Below are 27,561 nucleotides of genomic sequence, written 5' to 3' on the forward strand. Positions count from 1 at the left end.
TTTTGTGTTCACTGTGGGTCTTTAAATGCATTTAAGATTTAGCAGATTTTAAGCAAAGGTTAAATTTTTTTAAGTGCAGTTCTGTTGAGAGGTTGTGAATAGTCAGTATCTTACCTACCACTTGATAAGATGAAAGATTAATTGGGTAAAAATGAACTTAATCCCTAAATATTTTAGTAAAACAAATATTTCAGTATGAAAGGTCATTGTTACCGTTCGCAGGCTAACACGGTCTGAGTGTAAATTCGATTCAAATAAATATCTAATGCTAATAAAGTCACTGTCTACATTAACTAGACATCAGCTAGAAATCCAATCTCTTTCATCAAACCAAAGATTGTAAGAGACTTATCCACTGCAGGTAGGATACTTCATGCTCTTAGGCTCTCAGCAGAATCCCATCTTCAAAACATCTGGGCCCGTATTCACGAAGAATCGTAAGACTAAACGTAGCTCCTAGTGACGTCATTCTAAGAAAAATCTCAGAATTTCACAAATATTATGATTTTTCTTAGAAATTCCCCATGGTCAGATAAAAGTTATTTATGAAGCATCTTAGGCCTTAAGAGAGCTCCTAACATGAGGAAATGTTAATAGTAGCGACAAGGACTTCTAGTGAGCTTAAGAGTGTCTTAAGCAGAGATGATGGTGGAAAGACCAAGAGAAAGGAGAGATATTCTCCAAACAATGAATAACAGTGAATTAAAATGCTACCAGCTCTATCGCGCAGGGATTCACCCCTTTAATAGTCAAGTAAATGAGAACATAAACTTCTATAACAATCATACAATAATTAATATAGAGATTAGATTAACTTTATCATTCCCCTATAGGGCGAAAATAAATCGTTTCAGCAGCAGGACAGGTTAATGGTGCACCTCTAGTAAAGTAATATTAGGAAGGATAAATAAATAATAGAAACAATAATGAATAACCATGAATAAAACGTGAACAACACTACAAACAATATCGTGCAGAATTATTTAAATATTAACAGACTGTAAAATGCTTTCACAAACTTAATTAGGAAAAAACTTGAAAATATATACAAACTCTGCAAGATACAGTACAATAATATAAGCACTATATACACAGAAGGAAGATGTAAATGAGGTGAAGAAGTAGTTGCTGTATTGTTCATGATGATGCCAAAACAACTGAAATAGATCTTGGATAACTGTAAGAAAGTGCTGAAAGATGCTGAAAACAAATATATCTTAAGACCCTTTAAACAAATTATAAGAAACTCTCGATTAAAGAAATAACTGATAAAATAAGAAGTGTTTTAAGACTTTTGCACAATACTGGGTGTTCAAAAATGATAAATGGCTCAGTGAGAAAATTAATCTCAACCAGTGAATTGAGCTACTGTGACTGTGTCACTATTTTAACTTTTTTTTTTTTTTTTTCGGCATTAGTGGCCTTTTTATTATTATTTTTTTTAACAATAGGCAGACAGGAAAGAGGGGTAGAGAGAGGGGGAGACATTCGACAAATGTCGCCGGGTCCAGGACTCAAACCCAGGACGGCCGCTTCGAGGACTGTAGCCTCCCTATATGGTCGCACGCTTAACCCGTACACCATCAGCGCCGCGACCACTATTTAAACTTTTAAGACAAAAATATTTGATTGATCTTTATCTGCATGTTTAGCTATCACCAGTAATTATTTTCATAAAGTGTTTAAAGCATTAAGATGTTTTGTGATTGCTGAACCTTGCAGCAAAAGAAATGTTAATTACATAAAGTTTCCAGAGTGCTTGTTTGGAACCAATTTTCTGAGCTTGACAACATTTTATAAAATGTATGGTCTTTTCCACCACTGTTTTAAGGGATTTTAACCAGGTTTAGGGAATACATAATTTATGGTTTGGGAACAGACCGCTCTCATTAAAAATCTGACCATCCACACTCCTTCAACCTGAAGGGCTACAGGGGACTTTTAACTGCATATCTGACAGTTACCTTATAATGTGTCTGTGGAAGTAACTGTTGGTTTTTCAGCCATTCATGGAGAAAAAGAAGCTACTTAATGTAATAAATCCCGTTTTAACCTCTTGTTACCTTCTGGTGTTTATTTTTTACCCTGCTGGACTTTCAGGTGGTCTCCTCTGTTGTCCAACCTGCCTTGTCATTCTGCATCCAACCACTAGATGTCCTCTTTCCTCACAGACATAACCTTTTAAAAGGTTTGCTTTTAGCTGCAGCTTATCTCGTTGCTTTACTGCTTCTGTTTGAGTCCTATCATGTTTCCTGCGAGTGGTTGGAGTAGACCATCTTGTTTACTTTGCTCACCTCTCTGTCACTTGTATGCAATCAAGTCCCCGCCTGCTCCCAAGAAAAATCAACCACAGGCTTTGTTCGTCAGCTGTCTCTGCCCACTGGAGAGGCTCATAAGGCTTATAAAGGTTAAAGCAACAATATCCACCAATAACATCCTCATGTGGTAACAATTAATATCCAATAAATGTACTAGGCATGGGCTGGTATCACGTTTTCATGGTAGGATAACCTTGAATAAAAATACCCTGGTATGGTATTTACACACAAAATGTAATAAATGTACAATTACTGCCAATAATATGTTGATTATTACAGTTATATTCATGTTATTTCTAAAATGTAATTAGTATTTTGAGTTTTTATACAGAGGTAAACAACAGCTCAGGTAGACTACACATTAATTTTTGTCTTAATGTTCATTTAAGTATCAGACTCCAAATAAGCACACCTTCGTTCAAATCATTACCACACTTTAATGTTTCTTCATGGCTCAGTTGAAGTGATAAAAGCACCCTTTCAGGCAGTGACACAGACACATATGATGGCAACAGAGTCTGGAATACTTGTAATAGAAATGACATGCAGTATCACATTTAACCTGAATAACTAGAATGTAAAGAGTTGGTTTAAACATGATATCGTGAGACAGACTCCTATATTTCCTAAACTGGTCATCGACACATGCTTTTCACTCACTGCCAGTAAAACCACAGCTGTGATGTTTGTTGTAATGCGGTAAGTCATGTAGTTTACATACTAAGTGTAAAGAGTGTAATCTGAGGACAAATACAAATATAGATTCACACACAAATTAACAAATATCCACACCAACAGAACAATATATGTATTACTACGGAAAATGTGTGCAGCTTCTTTCTACCAGCTAATGATGGCTTTTTATATGGACGATCTGGCTCACTGCCCAGGGCACCACTCCTTTACGGGGCAGCCCAGGCACTCAAACTAAAGTTAGATCAGTTATGCCACTAATTAGTTTAATGCTGTTCATTTAGTAGTCCAGACAATGAATGGTGGGCATCCTTCTTTGTTGTGAATATATATATATATATATATATATATATATATGAAATTGGGTTTAAGAGAATGAGATGTTCTGAGAATATATTTTAGCAATATTTCTGAGAAACAAAGACTTTTTTGTTAAAACAAAGCAAAAGGTAAAAAATTCTCAAAGATATTTCTTTGAACAAGAGATTTTCAAATGTTGTCAAGAGTCGTCCAAAGACGTAATAGTTCTTTAATTTAGTGCAGAGTAGGAATCTGTAAATCAGTGACAGACTGTTTTTACAGAGAACCACCACTGATTTAAAATTTCTGTGTTTAGAAAAGGTCAGTGGCTGGTCTGCTCAAGGTCAAATCTCCTATGATGGGAGATAATGGGAAAAATTCCTATAATTACCCCGATTTTCACTCTAAACCTTCACGGTTCTTCTCTAATCTACACAATGAACCTTCCTGCATTTGTCTGATCCGAAACCATTAAGCGGACCTGAGGGATCCCATTATAGGAGCAGATGTTAAAATCCTCAAAGTTTCCCTTGTTTTCCATGATTAACCCATCTTATCCCATCTTTCTATCCCTTGCTTTTGCATCTGCTGTTGCCTGTGTTAAATACATGCAAACGTGACCCTGGAAACTTCGAAGTACAATAGACAACAGAGAAACCACTGCTAAGAGGGGAAGTAAAACTGACAACACTTTGTCTCCTCTCACAAACACACTCTGAAGTCTGCACCACAGCAGGATTAATGTTTTTCCTCGTTTTTCTTGTTGTTTTTTTTTTACACTAACAGTGGACAAAGTGACACAAAAACTCCCAGCACTTCACAGTTTGGTTAATTTATGGTCCCAGCTTCAATTTAGTGATCACTGTAAACATAAATAACACAAAGAGGATTTGCTTTGCATTAGTTAAATTCAGCCCACGGGCAGAATAACTTATTGTAGCTGTGGTCTGAATATATCAGCTCTGTTCATTAAGTACCTGCCTGCACTAGTAACAACCTCATATCAGCTCTGACTGAAACAGAGTAGACTAACATAAATGTCTATAAGAGCCCAGGAACACCTCTGCTATTCCCACCAATCCGACCCGGAGCCTCGCCATCCACCAGGAGCAGATCTCCGTTACGAGCTGATGATCTGTCCGGACCAGGTCTCGTGTTTGGTCCCCGGGTTGAGATGTATGAGCTTCACCTCCACGGCCTGCACCTTAATGTTCTTAGGGGGGACTCGGCACACTTTGTATGTCACCTCGTCTCCCTCAACTGGAACGTACTCCCCCTCAATGCTGGAAGAGAGACAAACAGAAGCAGGGAAGCTCTGTTTTCCTTTAAAATGTACTTTTAGAGGTAAAACACACAAAGGTTGAGACTGATATAGATACATTTGTATTGGATGGAGAGATGGATGGTGTTTAGCTTCTTTTTAAATGAATCATGGAGCAAATCAGATGGAGCACGAACAATTAGGTAAAATGTCCAGTCTGGCGTTTTGAGGAAAATAAGGTTATACTGCAGAGTATATTTGCAGACTGTGCTTGAACTCCTCTAACATTAGACGCTTTCCTTAGCAGAAAGAGAAAGCAAAGAGAAGCTGTTTTATTTCCAGACTTGCCACTGCAGGTGCGGTGTTACCAGTAATTCAGCTAACACGGCGTGTTTCTTTTGCTGCGTGTTCGCTGTTGTTGCCACTTACTCTGAGATGTGAACAAAGATGTTTTCTCCAACGTGGGATGGTTGGATGAAGCCATGGCCTTGTGATCTGGAAAAGTTCTTACATACGCCCTTAAAAACTGGACCTGAGTGAGCACGGACCGTACTGCAGACAAAAAAGTGACAATAAATGACTGGGAGAAACATTAAATTGGTTAGGATAGGTTACTTTTTCAGTATTCATGTGAAGTTCACACGCAGAGCTTCACAGTACACAAAACAAACCAGTTTCTACCCCCTTATATAACAGTTTTGAAGAACATTTTCTGTCTGTCTTTGTAAGCCAGGTATTATATTCAGGTAATATATAATATATTCCTGCAGTTATGTTATTTTAACTAGTCAAACTCCTTAAATGTCACATTTTGCACATCAGTCTCATAAATATTATTGTATTCTATCAGGATTTTAATATGACAGGCCCTGTATGCTACTATTTTCTCTAACAGGTTTCCTGTTCTGTCAACACTACAGTCCCTTCTATATTTTGATAATAATGGAGGGACGCTTAAAAAATAAAACTCCTTCACATTTCTAAAAGGTAAAAATGGGACAACCCTGACATGCAGAAATTACTGCAGAGGTTTCGGAGGGTAAAACAGGAAAAAAAATTGAATAGTGACCTTTAACCTGCAGTGAAAGCTACTGGAACAGTGTGTCTCGTTGTGAAATAGTTGCTCAACAGCAGGGAAGTTGGTTCCTGCTAATGTTTTAAAATGTATGAGAGCATAGTGGGTTACAAGTCATCTGTATGGAATAATTTTGGTTTTGTACCATAATGCTTCATCTGCATACCTGCTTTCAAATAGATTAAAATATATATCAGTAACTGTTGTCTTTATGTGCTCCCTAATGCAGCTTTTGTTGGAAAGCTAAAGGGACAAGTCTGCAAAGCAACAGTTAAAAACTACTTTACCAAAAACTAAACTACAGCTCCTGAGCATCATCATTAAAGAGGGCTGGAAACTACAGGAAGGAGGTTCACAGCTGAAACTTCACATCAAACTAGACATTAAGACAGAGCTGTGTGGTTATCTACTTCTCAGCTTGGCAGCAACTGTTCATACATACGCTGAATAGGTGCGGTTGCGTTTGGTCGGCAGTGGGCTGGGTAGGTCCCGGGGAAGCGGGGGCTCCCTCCCTTCCTGCCACGCCCTGTTCCCCTCCCTTGGGAAAGGGAAGGAGAGGGTGAGGGGGGTGTTGGGGGAGCGCAGCGGCGTTCCGGAGGGTGACGTGAGGCTGGGGTCTGCCATGTCAAATGTGATGAAGGGACGTAGGACTGAGGAAGATGATGTGGAGCAAGTGGTTGCTGTGCTGTCACCACTGTCTGTCCTCTGCTGTGTCTAATAAGTGAGACGCCCACCACACTGTGGGTCAGCACTGCCGATCCAGCTCTGTCAGCAAGACTTACTGTGAGGAGAAAGAAAGAGGGGAGAACAAGAGGTCATTAAGGGGCTGTCTTATTTGGATGTGATGGTTAGAAGAAAGAGTGGGGGGAGATCTATAAATAAAAACCCTATTTATGCAACAAATAAGTCAGAAAATATCTATTTTTCTTCGTTTATTCAGTGTCCTTAAGTAAATATTTTAAAACAATAACGCAACGCTAATAGATTATACTGGCTTGCATTTGAACTCCTAACCAATTAAAGTTTTTTATATTTTGTCACTTTACAAATAAAAAAAAATCATGTATTTCATTGGAATTTTTTATGTTAGACCAGTCCTTTTTTCTCCTACTGTTTGTCAGAAAACTAACACTGCTCATCACCCTGAACACACCAGCCCTACAGTGAAACATAGTGGTGGCAGCATCAGGCTGTGGGGATGTTTTTCTTCAGCAAGGGCAGGGAAGCTGATCAGAGCTGATGGGGAAATGGGTGGAGCTATATAGACGTAAACACCGGAAGAAAACCTGTTAGAGGATGAAGAAGACTTATCAATAGAGCAGAAGGTTGTCTTCCAACAGGACCAAAACCAAAAACATACAGTCAGAGCTACACTTGAATGGTTTAGATCCGTGCATATACATGTGTTAGAACAGCCCAGTCAAATTCCCTTAAAAACTGCTGTTCATAGATTATCATTGCAATCTGATTGAGTTTAATCTATTTTAAAATGAAGAATAGGCATAAATGTCAGTATTTTGGTGTAAAAAGGATGTTAGATGCATCTTACAAAAGACTAGCAGCTGTAAATGTAGTAAGAATGAAAACTATTGACTCAGGTGGTTAAACACATATACACACATTATTTCATAAAACCTTTTGAGAACCATGTACCATCTTAATTCCACTTCATAATAATTGGTTTTCAAAATAATTTAGCCACACTTGTGGTTGTGATGTAGAAATGTTCAATAAATGTGGAAATCTGTGCAAGGCACTATGCTCTTAATTTTGGGTTATTTCAATGAACAAATGTCTATAAACGATGCAGAACAACATTATTCATACCATGATCACTTGGAAACAAATGCAGGAGCACAGTGCAGTGTTTTGATAACCCGCATCATGTCACTCATGAGATACCCTGTGGCACCCATCTAAACAATCCCCCCCAGCCCCCCTAGACACAGGGTACCGACAACATCAACATGTATGCAAAGCAAGACCAGTTCAATTAATACCACAAGACAACCCAACGCCAAAAACAATCTATGCTCCCACTCCGTGACAACATGTACAATGACTTTTCAGAGCTCTGCTGACTGCAAAAGGGAGGATTTCTATTAGGGTGTCTTGCTATTCATAAGCACTTCTTCTTCTATGGCATTTCACAAGCTTGGAGCAAATAGAGAGAGGGATCTTGGACCATTCATTTTTCTCTCTTGTGCAGAGTTCTGGGTTCTCTCTTATGCTTTCTTCTCTTCAGGTTTTCTAAAACATTCCAGTCTGGGGATGGAGAAGGTCATGGTATAAGGTTGATTTTATGTCTGAAACATTTCTGTGTTGATTTGGCCACATTTTGGATCTTTGGAAGAGAAATAGGCCCACAGCATCACAGATCATCCAACGTGCCTAACAGTGGGAATGACGCACTTTTCCACATATTCATCCTTTGTTTCACACCAAAATCCCGTGAGCAACATCCTAAAGAACTTGTCCCACCTTGGTTATTCTCTGTTTGAGCTACTGCTGTTAGGCAGACAGTACAGGGTACAGGGCCATCAAAGCAAGGACAAATAGACTGAAAAACTGGTTTTATCCAACCGTGGTTAGAGCTATGAATGCCAGTGAAATAAAATAAAATAGCCATGTCAAATGTCACCGTAAAATAATGCATAAATATCTTTTAAGTTGTAGTCATCATATCCATTGTCACTGTACAAGATCTACCACTGCTGGAAATGTCCATGGTCTGGTATATACACACACACACATACATGTAAATAGGACCAGCCTGGTAGCCAGTCTTCATTGATTGCACATTGCACCAGTAAGAGCAGAGTGTGAAGGTTCAATTAGCAGGGTAAGAGCACAGTTTTGCTCAAAATATTGAAATGCACACAACATTATGGGTGACATACCAGAGTTCAAAAGAGGACAAATTGTTGGTGCACGTCTTGCTGGCGCATCTGTGACCAAGACAACAAGTCTTTGTGATGTATCAAGAGCCACGGTATCCAGGGTAATGTCAGCATACCACCAAGAAGGACGAACCACATCCAACAGGATTAACTGTGGACGCAAGAGGAAGCTGTCTGAAAGGGATGTTTGGGTGCTAACCCGGATTGTATCCAAAAAACATAAAACCACGGCTGCCCAAATCACGGCAGAATTAAATGTGCACCTCAACTCTCCTGTTTCCACCAGAACTGTCCGTCAGGAGCTCCACAGGGTCAATATACACGGCCGGGCTGCTATAGCCAAACCTTTGGTCACTCATGCCAATGCCAAACGTTGGTTTCAATGGTGCAAGGAGCGCAGATCTTGGGCTGTGGACAATGTGAAACATGTATTGTTCTCTGATGAGTCCACCTTTACTGTTTTCCCCACATCCAGGAGAGTTACGGTGTGGAGAAGCCCCAAAGAAGCGTACCACCCACACTGTTGCATGCCCAGAGTGAAGCGTGGGGGTGGATCAGTGATGGTTTGGGCTGCCATATCATGGCATTCCCTTGGCCCAATACTTGTGCTAGATGGGCGCGTCACTGCCAAGGACTACCGAACCATTCTTGAGGACCATGTGCATCCAATGGTTCAAACATTGTATCCTGAAGGCGGTGCCATGTATCAGGATGACAATGCACCAATACACACAGCAAGACTGGTGAAAGATTGGTTTGATGAACATGAAAGTGAAGTTGAACATCTCCCATGGCCTGCACAGTCACCAGATCTAAATATTATTGAGCCACTTTGGGGTGTTTTGGAGGAGCGAGTCAGGAAACGTTTTCCTCCACCAGTATCACGTAGTGACCTGGCCACTATCCTGCAAGAAGAATGGCTTAAAATCCTACTGACCACTGTGCAGGACTTGTATATGTCATTCCCAAGATGAATTGATGCTGCATTGGCCGCTAAAGGAGGTCCTACACCATACTAATAAATTATTGTGGTCTAAAACCAGGGGTTTCAGTTTCATTGTCCAACCCCTGTATCTATATAAGTTGTTTCCTTATTTTCTAGACTTAAGTCTGCATGATGTTTAATTATTATGTTTTTATATCTGCCCTGAAAGGCCTTCACCTTAGTATCCGCTGTGCTTGTTACAATGACAATAAATCTGTAGTGTTTGTTGCAAAACAAAATCTTACTTTTAGTGTCATCTGACAATCACAAACAGTTCTACGTAAAGGTTGAGTGGACTTTGATAAACTCCATGTTCATGCTGGGGTTTGGACAGAAAATGCTTTGCATCACTCCTATGCAGCTCTTTGCTGCAGTTCTCTGTTTACCTCCCTTATCACCCGCTCTCTGTGTGGTGACAACATAAACATGAGCCGTCCTCTGACTTAGTTTTATACCCTAGGTAAACAGAAACAAATATAAAAGTGAAGTGTAAATTTAAAAAGTGCTTCGCTTACATTTATTTTAAGGGATTGTTAGGGGTCACCAGTGACCTCCTGTCCTGTGTGTGCCTACACCACATTGGGAACATATTCTATGCGTCACACACTGACTGGTCAGGTGACCTCGCCTCTCAGTTCCTTCAGACGCAGCTTCTCCTTAGACCCACGCCGTTACGCATCTTCTTACAATAGCTGATCATTTCACCATGATGACAGTCTGGAGGACAAAACAGCTTACGTGTTTTTGCGTGTGTGTGTCTTTGACGTTCTTTACGCCCAATCTGTTATCTGAGTGACGTCAGAACAACTGCAGAGTGGTGCGTTCATGACGTCAGGGACCTATTCCCATATGATAAATTGCAGATGGCTTACTTTTCCTGCAGGACTGCAACACGAGAATTACTACAACTACTACTACTACAGGGCGCCTTGCTGTATATACAGTTACTACTGTAACATAAACCAAAATAATAACACATGAATAAATAAAGCAACAATATTTTCCTGGTCCTGAGTAATCTGACATATGTGCATTTGAATTGCATGTTAGCAAAATAAATAAAAAGGCTACAAATAAAAAGGTTCCACAGCTGGCACTTATTTGCACCTTCAGCAAACAGACTCGGCCACTCGCCCTCTAATCTCAGCAGTTTCTCTAAACTGGGTGAAAAGCAATAAAAAGATCATCTGAGCGCAATCAGACAATAGAAAGTCAAACAAAAGCAGAGGAAAAGGTCGCTTCTCCAAAACAAGATGATGTAGGAATGAGGCGAATATATCAGCCATAAATGATATAAACCCTTATAAACGGCGATTATTCTCCGGCAGAACAACCATCATTGTTCCGATCTGTAAAAACAAAGCAACCCTGACCCGCTGCGCTCTGCAGGCGCTTCAGCATGCACACACCCCTCAGAAAAACTAGCACTTACTTGCAGCATGGGTGCCAGAAGAGGCAGAGGACGATCAGATTGTGTGTGTGTTTTGGCTCGATGCGGATTATATAAAGAGCAATTAAATAAATAAATCGAGTAAATCCGCGCAGATCTGCCGGAAAACCCTGGTGTGACGCCGGCGCTGGAGTTGACGGTAGAAGGTCTGCGCAGCTGCAGGAGATTCCGATGGCGTGATGTGACTTGTGCCTGAAAGTGACTTTGGTCATCTCCCCCCACCTGACCTGCATCCGCAGAGGGAACAGAGAGGCCAGTGTTCCTGGGGAATCTTTGCCCCTGTCTGGAGAAGGCTGTGACATAAACTCGTTTTATTTGGGCTGCAGTTATTGCAGCTGCTACAGGTTGAATGATCCAAACAATGATGGGATCACATACTTCCCTATTGGATTGGAAAGGGTTGATATTTCATACATATTTTAGTCAATCAGAGCAATCAGTCATTTTGATTAGCTTTTACAACTGGAGCATTGACAGGTAAGGGGGAATTGCCCATGAAACAAAATGTTTGCCTATTTGATTTTACAATAAACACAAGTGGGTCAGACCTAACAGTGTGTGATGGTAAGAGCACACATCTGCTATAATCACATGGGCCTGAGTCCGTCACTTTGCGATTTTAAATGCAGGTTGATAATCTCTGGATATATCCTATACATCCTAAATGTTCTTATCATCTGATTGGGATAGTTTGCATCAACTGATTGAATCCTGGATAGAACAGGACAATGATCCCAAATAAACATCAAAACTGGTTTTGAAATGGATAAAACAGTGTAACATTCAGCTTCCAAGAGCCTCAACATCAAACCTTATTGAAAATGTATACATTTGTGTTCAAAATAACACCAGTCTAACTAGCCTAACCTGATCAATCACTGTTTTTAGCAGAAATCATCTTAGTACATGGCAAATAAGTTACTAGTAGGTATAGTAGAGTCATAGAAAACCAATAGAACCAACATTCATTATATGCATGCTCCTTAGTCAGTGTAATTGAATAATTATACTGAACGAGGCATGTTCAAAATAATAGTGTGGAGGTCAATTACAGAGTTAATTAATTCTGTGAAGAAACAGTGTCAATAAGGTGGCTCTTAAGAATAACCACGGCACATGTACATGCCTTTCTCTCTGAAAATCTGACAAATATGGGTCATCCCAGGCATTGTTCAGAAGAACAGCACACTTTAGTTAAGACATTGATTGGAGAGAGGAAACATATGAAGAAGCACAGAAAACAACAGGCTGCTAGTCTAAAACTATTTCCGAGGCTTTATAATAGAAGGTAAAACCAGAGAAGTGGAACAAAACGAAAGCCTCCCATTTGAATGGATCGAAGAATAGTCAGAATGGCAAAGACTCAGCCAATGATCATCTCCAGGGTGATCAAAGAAGGTCTGGTGTTAATGGTGAGTACTGAGACAATTAGAAGAAGCCTGTGTGAAGCTACGCTACGGGCAAGAAGCCTCCGCAAAGTCCCACATGCTGGAGAGGGGACAATTTGCCAGAGACCGCATCAACTTGTCTAAAGAGAAATGGAGAAATATTCTGTGGACTGAAGAAAGACTGTTCTTTTTGGGTCCAAGGGCTGCAGACCATTTGTCAGGCGACCCCCAAACACTGACTTTAAGCCACAGTACACTCAGAAGACAGTAAAGCACGGTGGTTCAAGCATCGTGATATGGGGATGTTTCTCTGACGATGGTGTCTGGCCTATTTATCCCATACAGGGGATCATGGATCAGTCTGCACATATACAAATACTTGTCTTATGCCGAAGAGGAAATGACCTTCAAAATGGGTGTGTCAAAGACAACGACCACAAACACACCAGTAAGAGAGGATCGTGGTTCCAGACAAACAAAATCAAGCTCTGGAGTGGCCAGCCTAATCTGTGGACCTTAATCCGATTACAAACTTGTGAGGCGACATCAAAAACAGTTTCTGGAATGATAAATCCTAAAGACTTTCAAGTTTATACAGTAAAAAATTGAGTTTGTACAGAAAAATGCAGACACAGCTTGATGTTAATTTTCTGTCATGTGACTACAATGACTGATACATTTCTCTTCATGGTTTGATTTAGAATATAATGTGCAATGTTCCCAAAGAATGGAAATACAAAACTATTCTAAGGATTTTTGGCTTTACTCGCATGTTTAAACACACTGCTACTATTTTTAAACACAGCAGTAGAATGTGTTTAAAAGCCAGCTTTGTGCCAGGAAACCAACCAATTCAAATGACCCCTGCTCTTTCTGCCAAGAATGGGGGTCAAATACTCTGCCAGAATGATCATAGCTACAAAAACCACAGGAACGTTTACCCAAATATCAGTGGGGGTGTATGTATATGTTTGAGCATTTTTGTATATTTCTGTTTCTGTGTTGATTAGAGAAAATTACAAACCTAAAGTTATGCACGCAATTCTGTGTTTAATATATATATAAAAAATGTTTTCATCTAGAAAAAAAGGAGATTGAAATGCATCACTAAAAACCTAAAATGAACGATATTTCTCTCCATGATGAGTCCGTGTAAACTGACAGACCACACCACCTCCTCTGGTGAAACGGCTCTTCACACGAATGAAAGTTGATAAAGGTTGATAAAGACGTGGAGCCTGCAGTGAGGGTAACAAATTGATTACAAGCCTGATTCCCAGTTAAAGCTCATTACTTCGTTGTTGTCATGTTGCTGTTATTTGGATCTCGACAGCAAATCAGTTAGGCAGAAGAAGAGTTTATTGCAACAAAATAGTCTCTCCCCACACACAAAAACTCATTTTAGGACAAATAAAATTTTAAAACATCTGCAATATAAACCACATTTATTGGCACTCCTGGTAAAAAGCCTTAGAATAGTTTCTGCTTTTACTGCAGCAGGATAATGTCACACAGAAAAGCTCAAAGATCCTGCCTTTAATTGGAGTACATTTATTTAGTGGAAAAATTAGGGTTTCAACAAATTTATTTCAAATTTCTAAACTTTCAGTTTTCAGATTCTTCTCTCAGTTTTCATGATATTAGGATCATTTGAGTACAAAGAATTCACCTAGCAGGGTTTCTCTTCTTTTCAGAAATTATCTATTTCTACTTAAATCAGTTCGTATCTATCAAACTTCAAATCTCTGAACCGGATCCTAAATTAAACAAATGTACTTCAAATCATAGCTATACCTTTATTTCATAAAAACACCATAAAGTAGGAATTTAAACTTTGTTTTGTTCTAAACCGAGCTTCGATCAAGACCCTTTGGTCTGGTTTAACATCCAGGATGTAAAAGGCAGAAAAAGCGGTTGAATATACCTTTTTAGATTTTTGAGTGAGCGTGTTTCCACCTGTTAGTAACTCCTAAATCAAAATTATCAATGACTTAGGTAAAAACTCACATTTCGGTGTGTCAAACTGACAATAATTATATCACCTGAAAGTAAAACTGTATAGGAAGTCTTTATTACCTCAGAAATGAATGTTTTTTCCTTTAGCTAATCAGAGAAGAAATGGTCTGAAAACTCAAACCGTTTTCCATAAATACCCAGACTTGGAAAGTAATCACAATCCAGACTTTAAAATTGTGAAGAAACCCTGTTAAATATTCCCTCTTAAGAAATGATAGTTTCTTAAGAAACCATAATTTCAAAATCAATCTTTCATCTCAGGATCCCGACCTAAATCCCGTGGAGAACCTCAGAAAACCTTTCGGCTGAGCTGAAGAAGAGAGCACTCTGCAGGGACTGTGCAAAGAGGAAGGATAATTGTGCAACCAGGTTGGATTTGTCTTCTTTACAACTTCATCAGTGTGTGATTATGCTGCTACATATTTTAAGGCTTTTATATAGATCTTTTTTTTTGGGGGGGAGGGGGTTATGATGAAACTGTACTTTTTTTACTTTAAGTTACTAAGAATTGAGAGACTACAGTAGAACATAAATAAATTATTATTGGCTTAATTTGTTTTTTATTTTGGAAACTTATGTTGTAGAAATCACATGAATATACTTGTTTTGTAAACAAATACACAGAGGACCCAGTATGACACGTTTACGCCAGCTACTTCCTACACCGGAGCGTGGCTCTGTCCAGAACGCAGCTCGACTCATGTGACAAAAACAGCAGATTTCTGTTTACTGTCCTAAATGTCTCCGGATCAGCTGCAGCGCCCTATCTGCTGACAGATGTCCAATCGCGTGTTTGCTCCTCCTCTGTGGTGCTAGCTGTTCCACCAGGACAGCAGCCCCAGTCCGGACTCACAGATGGTCCCCTGGAACGAAAACACAAAGTCAGGGTGATTGCCGCTCGTGTTCGAGCAGCGACATGCAGGCCAAAGTCTGAGTCACTGAACACGCACAGCACTCATAGCTGCATGACTCTGCTGTTAAAGGCCCAGAATAAGGTTTAGTCGGTGAAACCTTCAAACAAAACCACAGCAAAAAGAAAAAAAGGGTTGATTACCCGTAGACAGAAAAATAAAATATGTAAGTAAAAACTAATCTGGGCTTTATGGAACTATAAATAGTATAACGAGTATGAACCAGCTTGATCAACATAATAAGCTGTTAATAATAAAGGCTTAATGCTCACCATTTGAGCAGGGGTGCCACCAAAGGGGGCTGGAGGGTGGGACAAATTGGGGGTACCGGCCCCCCTTCTGGTTCTATGAACAACATTTTATGCTCACCCCAGCTCCACTTTATATATGATAACTACATAGTGAAATGTTGCAGAGTTTTAATAACTGCTGGTTTTGGTGATTATCGCTGGTCCCCAGCTGTTTGGAAACGTTTTGCAACATCATGATGACATAAAGGCAGCAGATGGCTGAAATTAAAGTACCAAAATGATTTTGGGAACCTTTATTTTAATGAGATAAGAATGGTAAATAAAAAGAACAAACTGACTTCTATAACAATTTACCACAATGCTTTGCAAACGTATTCAGTTGTTCTTATATTTTGTCACATTACAGCCACAAACCTGAGTGTATTTTATTGGAGTTTCATGTGACGTACCAAGAAAATAGTGTATTGGTGTTGAAGCGTGAAGGGAAAGGATTCATAATTTTAAATGGTTTTAGAAATTTTGCATTTGTTGTTAGGCGTTTCTATTCAACCGCTTCACTTTGCTCCCCTTAAATAACATCCATTGCATTTAATTCCCCCCAGCTTTGCACATCAAGAGAAATAGCTCTTAACTGGAGTTAGGTCTGGACTTTGACTAAGCCAGACCAGATGAAGCTATAACTATGCCACTTGAGGAGTTCTGGATAGAGCATATTTACAGACAAAATGCAAACTGAATATTTGTTTGTACAATTTTTGCCTAATTATTGCTCCAGTTAACATAATCCAGCTAACAATTATTTGATTATTAAATTAGTCAGTCAGTCATTTTCTACCGCTTATTCCATAGTGGGTCGCGGGGGAACTGGTGCCTATCTCCAGCAGTCTATGGGCAGTCTATTAAATTAGTTGACGATTATTTCAATAATTGATTATTCACGATTAATCCGATGAATTGTTTTAGCCCTAATGTAAACCACTTTATTATAGCTCTGGCTGTATGTTTAGGGTTGTTGTCCTGCTGGAAAGTGAACCTCTGCTTCAGCTTGTTGCTGCCACCACGTTTCACAGCTGAGATGGTGTTTACAAGGGGGAGACGCTTTCTTTCCACTTTTCCATAATGGCCAGATTTGTCTAGTGCAAAACTCCACACAGGTGGATTGAATTTACCATTTAATTAGTTGCATTTTTAATTAAAGGACATTAGGGTACAGGGGGATAAATGCAAAAGCACAAAACACATTTGCATATTTTTATTTGGTCAAAGTTTTGAAAACCATGTATCACTGTCCTTCCACTTCACAAATGGCCAATACTCTGGGTTGGTCTACTGTGTTAGTCAGTCTTTTCTAGATTCTCCAGAGCATTGGCTGCATCCATCTGTAGTAAACTAGAGCAAAGCTGGCTGCCTTTAGATTGAATGTTGTGATATCTAATGCAGTCTGTGGTATTATAGCCAAAATAGTTTTAGAAATCTGGCAAAAAACTAAAATATTCATTTTATGTTCATTTGGAAAGTCCTTAATAATGTTACATTTGCTTAGAATTCCACTTTAATATATGGAGTTTATAGGAGCACAGATTCTGGTAAAATGTTGGTGTAGGCTCTCAGAAGTCCCACACATCACACTCTTAAGTGTTTATGAAGAAGACAACTGGACTTCTGGCCCTACTCGCTTATTTGATTTAATATTTGAGTCGTTCACACTTGACAATCCAAACATGTCACACAACGATGAAAATGTGGCTTGTTTTAGTCACGTGTCAAAGTGTGAATGGGTGGAAAACCACCTGGGAGGCTTTTGAAGATAGCAATGTGACACATTTGAATGGTAAACACAGGTGATTTGAGAGAGGGGTGAAAGACTTTAATTAGAGGAGGTGACCATCAAGTTTTACCTTTTTAAACACCTACAGAGCAGCCTTGACTAGTCTCCACAGGTGGTTTTACGGCAATTCACGCCGTGAGACGTGACCAAAACAAATTAGGTGACATGTTTAGATCGCCAAGTGACAATAATAAACATCGAACCGAACAGAGGAAAGGGTCATGGACTCATGTGACCCCATAAATGGCCCCATAAGTGATCTTAAAGGCCCTTTCAGTGTGATTGTTTTCACTAAGACTTGTATAAGCTTGATACTTCCAACCCATGTTCAGAACTAAGGAAGCCTTTTGGATGAATGGCGAAGCATCTTCATGAAACAATAGAAGAAGTCCAGTTGCTTTCAACTTGAACAATTAAGATATTTTGGAAAACTGCAAACACCATCAGATCTATCAGAGTTTAAATTATTGAAAAGACTCCAGAAATATCTGATCTTTCACAAAATCACAGTGACTGATCTCACTACGTTTTATAAAATTAATGATTCTTACAATCAGTGTGTATGGAGCCTGTTTTTTGTCCCCACTTTCTTGTGCTGGCGGTGCAGTCGCCTGTCCAGGTTGGGCTGGAGTGTCAGGCGTGGCGGTGGCCGGCCCTGTTGGCGACGTGTCCACAAAAACTTCATCTGCCACACGGAAACGGATCTCCTCTCCCTGGTCCATGTAGAGGTCATGTGCTCCCTCCTCAGTCTCGTACTCCCAGAGCCAAACCTGTTCTGCCTCGTCACTGGGGCTAAAACTAAGGAACGCTCAACTCAAACTACAGATTTAGTAAAACAGAAAGCAAACATTATTCAATAATGATGCTCAATATTAAACCCCAATGCTTTATTTTAAAAGGTTAGGATACAATTTAGCAGGCTGCTGAAGAGACTCAGGTGGGATCAGAATGTCATCGAAGAAACCCATCGTCACTGTGAACCAGAAAGGTTGACCACATGAATAACGTTCCACAGTTGTATTATTCACTATGAATATAAGGACATTCAGAAACATCCTCTTGAGCTCTGGAGAACTTGGATGATTCTTGATTTTGTGCCGTAATCCTATCATAAAGTCAAAGGCAAAAGAAATGATGTGCTTGCTGTTTCCATCGGGTTTGAAGAGGAACCGTAAAACCCAGTGACGCTAATCAAATAAACTTTATTAACTGACGATCAGAAGGTGTGATAGCCACTATGATAGCAGAGGTCTAGGCAGTATGCTGCTCTGGAGCAAGTGTTAACACAATGCCAAGCAGGAAAGACATCAGCAATGAACACAGGGAAGTAACTGTTTCAACCGGTTCAGACAATCATAGGTGCAACATCCAACTGTGAGAAATAATCTAGTTTGGCTTGTCTGGAGGTGTAGTAGAAAACCCCCTCCTTTAAAAATGAACATTATTAAGGCTGCGTTTACAAGAACCATAAGAGTTCTGGAACAAAAAGCTTCAGACAGATGAGTAGAGATGCTTGGTCATAATGCACAGCAACACGTTTGAAGAAAACCAAGAGGGGTTCTCATCACATACCAAGCATGGTAGTGGAAGGGTGATGTTTTGGGCTTGCTGTGCAGCTCTATAAACTTGTTTTCCTGTAAGTTTTGGATACACTTTAAACTCCTCTGTGTACCAACATATTTCAGAGTCAAATATGAGTCAGACAACAAAAACTTGGCCCAAATTCTTTGAAAGAACAATAATCAAAGACATCAGCAAATCTACTACAGAAAGGCTAAAAAACAAGAGTCAATGTTACAATGGTCCAGTCAAAGTCCAAGCCTCCATCTGATTGCAAAGCTGTAGCACGATCTTAACAGAAATGTGCAGAAACAAAGGCCCACAAATCTCACTGAAATGCAGCAATTTTGTAAAGACGAATGGACCGAAATGTCTCCATAAAGCTCTGAGACTGATGAAGTCAGATAGAAAACAGCCCACTTAAGCTATTCAATCAATGGATTTCTTCAACGTCTGTCTATTCTATATTATATTTAAATATATTCATGTTTGTGTAAGCAGAATCATGACTAAGGATGGTAATGGTTACCATGAACTCCCTCCTGACTGCAGTATTTGATCTTGCCAATGAGGATCTCTTCGAGGAACGGGTGGAAGACGACAAACCTGAAGTGGACTAAAACAAAATCAAAGGAAAGATGGGATCAGGCATCTGTAACCTGAATTTATTCAACAAGGCATATTGATATAGTGATTAGCCAGCAGTCAGTGTGACATTTAGATGATCCTCAAATTACCACGAGAAAAACTCTATCACATCACCTTCATCACTGTCATACCTTTAGTGTGTGAGGCGCCGTCTCCGGGAAAAATGTAGGAGTCTTCCAGTTTGGTGATATCATACAAGCAGATGCAGAGACCCACATTGTAGACCACCTGGGGTCAAAGAGCAGGTGTATTAATTTTACCATAAAAAAGATTTAGTACAGCAGCACAAAATGCAGGAAAACACATAATTATATGTGACCCGGTCTTTCTTCTCCAAGTCTGACATTATAGGAAACTAAACCTTTCCTCCTGACAGAACTGGTATAACTGGGTTGGGTTTGTAGGCCACCTTGCTCACGCACACCTTTTTTACTCTGCTGCCTACAAATGTTCTGTGTGAGCAAGATCAGGCCTTTGTGATGGCCACTCAAAAACCTCGAGTTTGTTGTCCTTTGCAACTAACTTACTTACATGCTTAGGGTCAAAGTTCATTTCGTAGACTCACAGATGTCTCAACTTTCAGCCTGATGTCTTGAGATGTTGCTTCAAGTTTTCAATGCTGGCTTTTGCTCTGAGGTTGATGAACACATTTTTCACCAAAACACGTTCCTCTCTGGGACACAATAACAGATTCCTTCCTAAGAAATATTATAGTTGGACATTCCTATGAAGTTTAATGTCCAGCCATAATATTGACCTATGAAGTTGGACTTATGAAGGTCCACAATTCACTTGTCACAAAAGGAGGAACTGTGTTTGAGGCGTTGCCTTAAAATACATCTACAGGAGTGTTTCCAATAAACTTAAATGTTGTGATTTGAACCCATCAGTAAATCACCAAAGCCATGACATTATCATCAGGGCTTCCACAAAATTAGAGATGCACCAATATGAAAATTTGGGTCTATAAATGACCACACTGCTGACATTGCTTCTCTGCTTCATCGCACAATCCCGTGCTGCATCATTATCACATGACCAAACAAACACCACATGGCCAACTCCCTCCCCTCCTGAAACACAAAAATGGAAATAAACATCAGTTGTTACTATCAGCCCAGCTTTACTCATCAGACCGATATGTTAAAAAGTGACTAACATCGACCAATACCAATGTTAATGGAGATATTTCATGGATCTCTTAAAACTTCTTCTCTCATTAACATGGCATTTAGCAAATATAATTCATTTTGGTAATCCTAACTAAAACAAGAACGTTTAGTCTGATTTAATGTCAGACAGTGAGAAAAAGTAAAAGTACACTGTCTTTATATACAGTGTATGTAAATATGTGGTTTTAACTGTATGTAATCAGGTACAAATCACCAATTAGTGATCGGTTGGCTTACAAAACTGGTTATTTTATAAAACAAAACTTGCATAGCTGTGAAAACATTTTGGTGTAACATATAAACTGTTAAATATAAAATATTCCACTACAAGCTTTTAGGGTTAGGACGTCTAATGCAGGATTTTGTACATTTCAAAGGTTGCTTTGAATGAAAGAGTAATGGGAAAAATATTTAGTTGTGCAAACTTTGCAGCGGCAGTTTTCGGGGCAACTGTTCAATAAGAAGGGTTGTCGGTTTGATTCCAGCTTCCTTTTCTGCCACATATCTATGTGCTTCTGGGCAAGGCATAACTTGCTTACTGATCTGTGTATGAATGTGTGCATTTGTGAGTGTGACTGGGTGAATGTGGTTCTAGTGTAACACGGACTGACTAAAAAGGCGCTTTAGAAACTCTATCCATTTACCACACATTAAGATTATTGTGCCAAGTGATCAGATGCATATTGATTCACTGCAAAGAGCTTTGTTGGCTTAAAAAGACCCACTTTATAACAGAAATCCATGTATGCTGTATTATGACTATTTACTTAAATTTAACCACGTCTGCCCAAATCACGGCAGAATTAAACAAGCACCTCAACTCTCCTGTTTCCACCAGAACTGTCCGTCAGGAGCTCCACAGGGTCATATACACGGCCGGGCTGCTATAACCAAACCTTTGGTCACTCATGTCAATGCCAAATGTCAGTTTCAATGGTGCAAGGAGCGCAAATCTTGGGCTGTGGACAATGTGAAACATGTATTGTTCTCTGATGAGTCCACCTTTACTGTTTTCCCCACATCCAGGAGAGTTACGGTGTGGAGAAGCCCCAAAGAAGCGTACGACCCAGACTGTTGCATGCCCAGAGTGAAGCATGGAGGTGGATCAGTGATGGTTTGGGCTCCCATATCATGGCATTCCCTTGGCCCAATACTTGTGCTAGATGGGCGCGTCACTGCCAAGGACTACCGAACCATTCTTGAAGACCATGTGCATCCAATGGTTCAAACATTGTATCCTGAAGGCGGTGCCGTGTATCAGGATGACAATGCACCAATACACACAGCAAGACTGGTGAAAGATTGGTTTGATGAACATGAAAGTGAAGTTGAACATCTCCCATGGCCTGCACAGTCACCAGATCTAAATATTATTGAACCACTTTGGGGTGTTTTGGAGGAGCGAGTCAGGAAACGTTTTCCTCCACCAGTATCACGTAGTGACCTGGCCACTATCCTGCAAGAAGAATGGCTTAAAATCCCTCTGACCACTGTGAAGGACTTGTATATGTCATTCCCAAGACGAATTGATGCTGTATTGGCCGCAAAAGGAGGTCCTACACCATACTAATGTATGTATTGATCTACAAATGCTACCCGAGGGCATCAAACCTCCTGTCCTCTAGTAGGCCTGTTCACCTAACTTGTTTCAACAGATCAGGATTTCTCAAAAAGTCAGTGTCAAATGTTCAAATTTCAAAATCCATGTTTGCAATTTCATGTATAAATACAAACGTTTGCTATAAACTTCTTGTCGATTTCTTCTTGAAGAATAAGCAAAAACAGGATGCATGGACTGAACCGATGGATGAATACATGTGGATAGATGGATTCGCCCAACCTTTATCCAGACTTGTCTTCCAAGTGAAGACCCCCCAACGCCCACGTGGGGAACGACAGTGACACCTGGAGAGGCGTGATCGGGAGGAATGGCCTCCTGAATCCGAGTGGTGTTTTGTTATTGGACTTCTGTGCTAGTCACGGATTGTCCATAACGAACACCATGTTCAAACATAAGGGTGTCCATCAGTGGACTTGGCACCAGGACACCCTAGGCAGGAGGTCGATGATCGACTTTGTTGTTGTATCATCAGATCTTCGGCCGCATGTTTTGGACACTCGGGTGAAGAGAGGGGCTGAGCTGTCCAATGATCACCACCTGGTGGTGAGTTGGATCCGCTGGACGAGGAGAAAGCCGGACAGACTTGGCAGGCCCAAGCGCATAGTGAGGGTCAGCTGGGAATGGAACGGTGGAAGGAGTACAGGTGCTTCTCAAAATATTAGCATATTTTGATAAAGTTCATTATTTTCCATAATGTCATGATGAAAATTTAACATTCATATATTTAAGATTCATTGCACACTAACTGAAATATTTCAGGTCTTTTATTGTCTTAATACGGATGATTTTGGCATACAGCTCATGAAAACCCAAAATTCCTATCTCACAAAATTAGCATATCATTAAAAGGGTCTCTAAACGAGCTATGAACCTAATTATCTGAATCAACGAGTTAACTCTAAACACCTGTAAAAGATTCCTGAGGCCTTTAAAACTCCCAGCCTGGTTCATCACTCAAAACCCCAATCATGGGTAAGACTGCCGACCTGACTGCTGTCCAGAAGGCCACTATTGACACCCTCAAGCAAGAGGGTAAGACACAGAAAGACATTTCTGAACGAATAGGCTGTTCCCAGAGTGCTGTATCAAGGCACCTCAGTGGGAAGTCTGTGGGAAGGAAAAAGTGTGGCAGAAAACGCTGCACAACGAGAAGAGGTGACCGGACCCTGAGGAAGATTGTGGAGAAGGGCCGATTCCAGACCTTGGGGGACCTGCGGAAGCAGTGGACTGAGTCTGGAGTAGAAACATCCAGAGCCACCGTGCACAGGCGTGTGCAGGAAATGGGCTACAGGTGCCGCATTCCCCAGGTCAAGCCACTTTTGAACCAGAAACAGCGGCAGAAGCGCCTGACCTGGGCTACAGAGAAGCAGCACTGGACTGTTACTCAGTGGTCCAAAGTACTTTTTTCAGATGAAAGCAAATTCTGCATGTCATTCGGAAATCAAGGTGCCAGAGTCTGGAGGAAGACTGGGGAGAAGGAAATGCCAAAATGCCAGAAGTCCAGTGTCAAGTACCCACAGTCAGTGATGGTCTGGGGTGCCGTGTCAGCTGCTGGTGTTGGTCCACTGTGTTTTATCAAGGGCAGGGTCAATGCAGCTAGCTATCAGGAAATTTTGGAGCACTTCATGCTTCCATCTGCTGAAAAGCTTTATGGAGATGAAGATTTCATTTTTCAGCACGACCTGGCACCTGCTCACAGTGCCAAAACCACTGGTAAATGGTTTACTGACCATGGTATCACTGTGCTCAATTGGCCTGCCAACTCTCCTGACCTGAACCCCATAGAGAATCTGTGGGATATTGTGAAGAGAACGTTGAGAGACTCAAGACCCAACACTCTGGATGAGCTAAAGGCCGCTATCGAAGCATCCTGGGCCTCCATAAGACCTCAGCAGTGCCACAGGCTGATTGCCTCCATGCCACGCCGCATTGAAGCAGTCATTTCTGCCAAAGGATTCCTGACCAAGTATTGAGTGCATAACTGTACATGATTATTTGAAGGTTGACGTTTTTTGTATTAAAAACACTTTTCTTTTATTGGTCGGATGAAATATGCTAATTTTGTGAGATAGGAATTTTGGGTTTTCATGAGCTGTATGCCAAAATCATCCGTATTAAGACAATAAAAGACCTGAAATATTTCAGTTAGTGTGCAATGAATCTAAAATATATGAATGTTAAATTTTCATCATGACATTATGGAAAATAATTAACTTTATCACAATATGCTAATATTTTGAGAAGCACCTGTACTTCGAGGATCTCCTCGATCCTGCCATCACGCATTCCGTGGTGGAAACAGAGGCTGAGGATTCAGGGTTGGACTCTTTCATCGCCCAGGCTGAAGTCACCGAGGTGGTTAAAAAGCTCCGCGGTGGCAAGGCTTCGGGGGTGGATGAGATCCGCCCTGAGTACCTCAAGTCTCTGGATGTTGTGGGGCTGTCATGGTTGACACGCCTCTTCGACATTGCGTGGCGGTCGGGGACAGTGCCTCTGGACTGGCAGACTGGGGTGGTGGTCCCCCTTCATAAGAAGACCGGAGGGTGTGTTCCAACTACAGGGGGATCACACTCCTCAGCTTCCCTGGTAAGGCCTACGCAGGGTATTGGAGAGGAGAGTCCGACCGATAGTCGAACCTCAGCTTCAGGAGGAACAGTGTGGTTTTCGTCCTGGCCGTGGAACACTGGACCAGCTCTATACCCTCTACAGGGTTCTCAAGGGTTCATGGGAGTTTGCCCAACCGGTTCACATGTGTTTTGTGGACCTGGAGAAGGCATTTGACTGTGTCCCTCGTGATGCCCTGTGGGGGGTGCTCCAGGAATATGGAATTGGGGGCCCTTTACTAGGGGCCATCCGGTCTCTGTACAAGCGGAGCAGGAGTTTGGTCCGCATTGCCAGCACTAAGTCGGACCTGTTCCCGGTGCATGTTGGACTCCGGCAGGGCTTCCCTTTGTCACCGGTCCTGTTCATAACTTTTATGGACAGGATTTCTAGACGCAGCCAAGGGCTGGAGGGGGTCGGGTTTGGGGACCAGTGGATTTCGTCTCTTCTTTTTGCGGATGACGTGGTCCTGCTGGCCCCATCTAGCCAAGACCTACAGCATGCGCTGGGGCGGTTCGCAGCCGAGTGTGAAGCGGCTGGGATGAGGATCAGCTCCTTCAAGTCCGAGGCCATGGTACTCGACCGGAAAATGGTGGCTTGTCCTCTTCAGGTTGGAGGGGAGTTCCTGCCTCAAGTGGAGGAGTTTAAGTATCTCGGGGTCTTGTTCACGAGTGAGGGAAGAATGGAGCGGGAGATCGACAGACGGATCGGTGCGGCTGCCACAGTAATGGGGTCGCTGTGCCGGTCCGTTGTGGTGAAGAGAGAGCTGAGCCGAAAAGCAAAGCTCTCAATTTACCGGTCGGTCTACGTTCCTACCCTCACCTATGGCCATGAACTTTGGGTCATGACCGAAAGAACGAGATCACGGATACAAGCGGCTGAAATGTGCTTCCTCCGTAGGGTGGCCGGGCACTCCCTTAGAGATAGGGTGAGGAGCTCGGCCATCCGGGAGGGGCTCGGAGTAGAGCCGCTGCTCCTCCACATCGAGAGGAGCCAGCTTAGGTGGCTTGGACATCTATACCGGATGCCTCCTGGACGCCTTCCTCTGGAGGTGTTCCAGGCACGTCCCACCGGGAGGAGGCCCAGGGGACGGCCCAGGACACGCTGGAGGGACTATGTCCCTCGGCTGGCCTGGGAACGCCTTGGGCTCACCCTGGAGGAGCTGGAGGAGGTGTCTGGGGAGAGGGACGTCTGGGCATCTCTGCTGAGTTTGCTGCCCCCGCGACCCGGTCCCGGATAAAGCGGAAGACAACGAGTACGAGGATGCATGGACTGGTAATGGAAAAACCGATGGATGAATACATGTGGATAGATGGATGCACCCAACCTTTATCCAGACTTGGAAAACACTTAAAACGGATTCCATGTTTTTACACAAGAATCCCTAAGCTCTGACTTAAGCTCACCGTATGCAATCACCTGTTACTCTCTGCTATGTAAAAGTTGTGAGGCCACCTGGCTGCATGTTGTCATTTTGCCTGCTGTGTAACTGTGTGTCCTGCTCGCAGATGCAGTTCTTTGCAGCATAAACCTGCCGTGATGCAGCTGATCTGCCGCCCTCACCTTGTTGGCCAGCTTCTTGTTCAGCTCCTCCGCTATGGCATCATTCAGTTGTCTCTCGAAGTTCCACGGAGGGATCCGCACAGTGTCCACCATCTCCACCAGCACGAACATGATCCACGCTTCACGCTAAGAGCAGCCCCACTCCCACAGTCAAAACACTGCCGAGTGGCGACAAGAAGGACGCTGAGTTTAGTAGAACAGCATTTTAAATTCTTGTTCTCTTCAATTAATTACAGTGGCTTACAGTGCAGGAAGAAACAACGTAAATATTGTACAAACTTCTTTCCTACATCGCACTGAATCAACGTGAATTCTTGCGACAGTACACATTTGATTTTCTTCTTCTGGTTTGTGCGCCGGCCTAGTCTCACTGCTGCCACCTCCTGGAATTATATCACTCCTACAGCGTCCAGTTAGTCTTCTTCTTCTGTTTTTTTTATTTGCGGATGGCAACCATCTTAAGGTGTATTTACCGCCACCTACCAGGCTGGAGTGTGATCATAAATAATCTCAGAGGGAATATAATAATACAACACAAACATACACACATACTTTAAATACGATTAAATAACCCTGTGTTTATTAAAAATCTAATTAATTTATTTCTAACATAATTTGATTTATTTCCTAAAAGATTTATCATAGAAAATCCTATTTTCTCTCAATTTAGTATCGATTTTAGTTGCTGATGTTCCTCTGAATACTTATTACATTCTAATAATACATGCTCTACTGTTTCCATCTGTTTACAATAATTACAAGTCCCTGTTTCATGCTTCCCCATTCTGAAGAGAGAACTATTAAGTCCAGTATGACCAATTCTAAGTCGAGATATAACTCTTCTTTCCGCCTACCATTCATACAATTATTACCCCCCACATACTTTTGAATTTTATATAAATCTCTACCAGTGTCATGATTATCCCACTGTTCCTGCCAAACCTTAAGGATTTTATTTTGAATGATAGATTTACTTTTGCTTAAAAGAATACTTAAGTTAATAATATCTGATTTCAGGGC

General features: G+C 41.3%; 2 protein-coding genes across 5 annotated transcripts; both read right to left on the minus strand.

Annotated features, from left to right (window-relative positions):
• Positions 1-2,735: 2,735 nt before the first annotated feature.
• Positions 2,736-11,283, minus strand: LOC124864359 (cold shock domain-containing protein C2-like). Its single transcript, XM_047359126.1, has 4 exons — positions 10,965-11,283; positions 6,090-6,428; positions 5,002-5,124; positions 2,736-4,594 (listed from the first exon to the last, which is right to left on the minus strand). The coding sequence occupies exons 2-4, from the start codon at positions 6,269-6,271 to the stop codon at positions 4,432-4,434; spliced, it is 468 nt and encodes a 155-aa protein (XP_047215082.1). The 5' UTR covers positions 6,272-6,428; positions 10,965-11,283; the 3' UTR covers positions 2,736-4,431.
• A 2,424-nt stretch (positions 11,284-13,707) lies between these two features.
• On the minus strand, positions 13,708-26,978 carry LOC124863798 (DNA-directed RNA polymerase III subunit RPC8-like). Of its 4 annotated transcripts, none has more exons than XM_047358294.1 (7): positions 26,832-26,978; positions 26,542-26,699; positions 19,716-19,812; positions 19,466-19,552; positions 18,286-18,349; positions 17,928-18,162; positions 13,708-15,249 (listed from the first exon to the last, which is right to left on the minus strand). In XM_047358294.1, the coding sequence occupies exons 2-7, from the start codon at positions 26,650-26,652 to the stop codon at positions 15,199-15,201; spliced, it is 645 nt and encodes a 214-aa protein (XP_047214250.1). In that variant the 5' UTR covers positions 26,653-26,699; positions 26,832-26,978; the 3' UTR covers positions 13,708-15,198. The 4 variants fall into 4 exon arrangements, with proteins under 4 accessions (XP_047214250.1, XP_047214251.1, XP_047214249.1 ...); XM_047358295.1 differs by having other exon boundaries at positions 26,821-26,961; XM_047358293.1 differs by having other exon boundaries at positions 26,786-26,924.
• Between the last annotated feature and the right edge of the window lie 583 nt (positions 26,979-27,561).

Source organism: Girardinichthys multiradiatus, chromosome Y (assembly GCF_021462225.1).
Source record: "Girardinichthys multiradiatus isolate DD_20200921_A chromosome Y, DD_fGirMul_XY1, whole genome shotgun sequence".
Taxonomy (NCBI): domain Eukaryota; kingdom Metazoa; phylum Chordata; class Actinopteri; order Cyprinodontiformes; family Goodeidae; genus Girardinichthys; species Girardinichthys multiradiatus.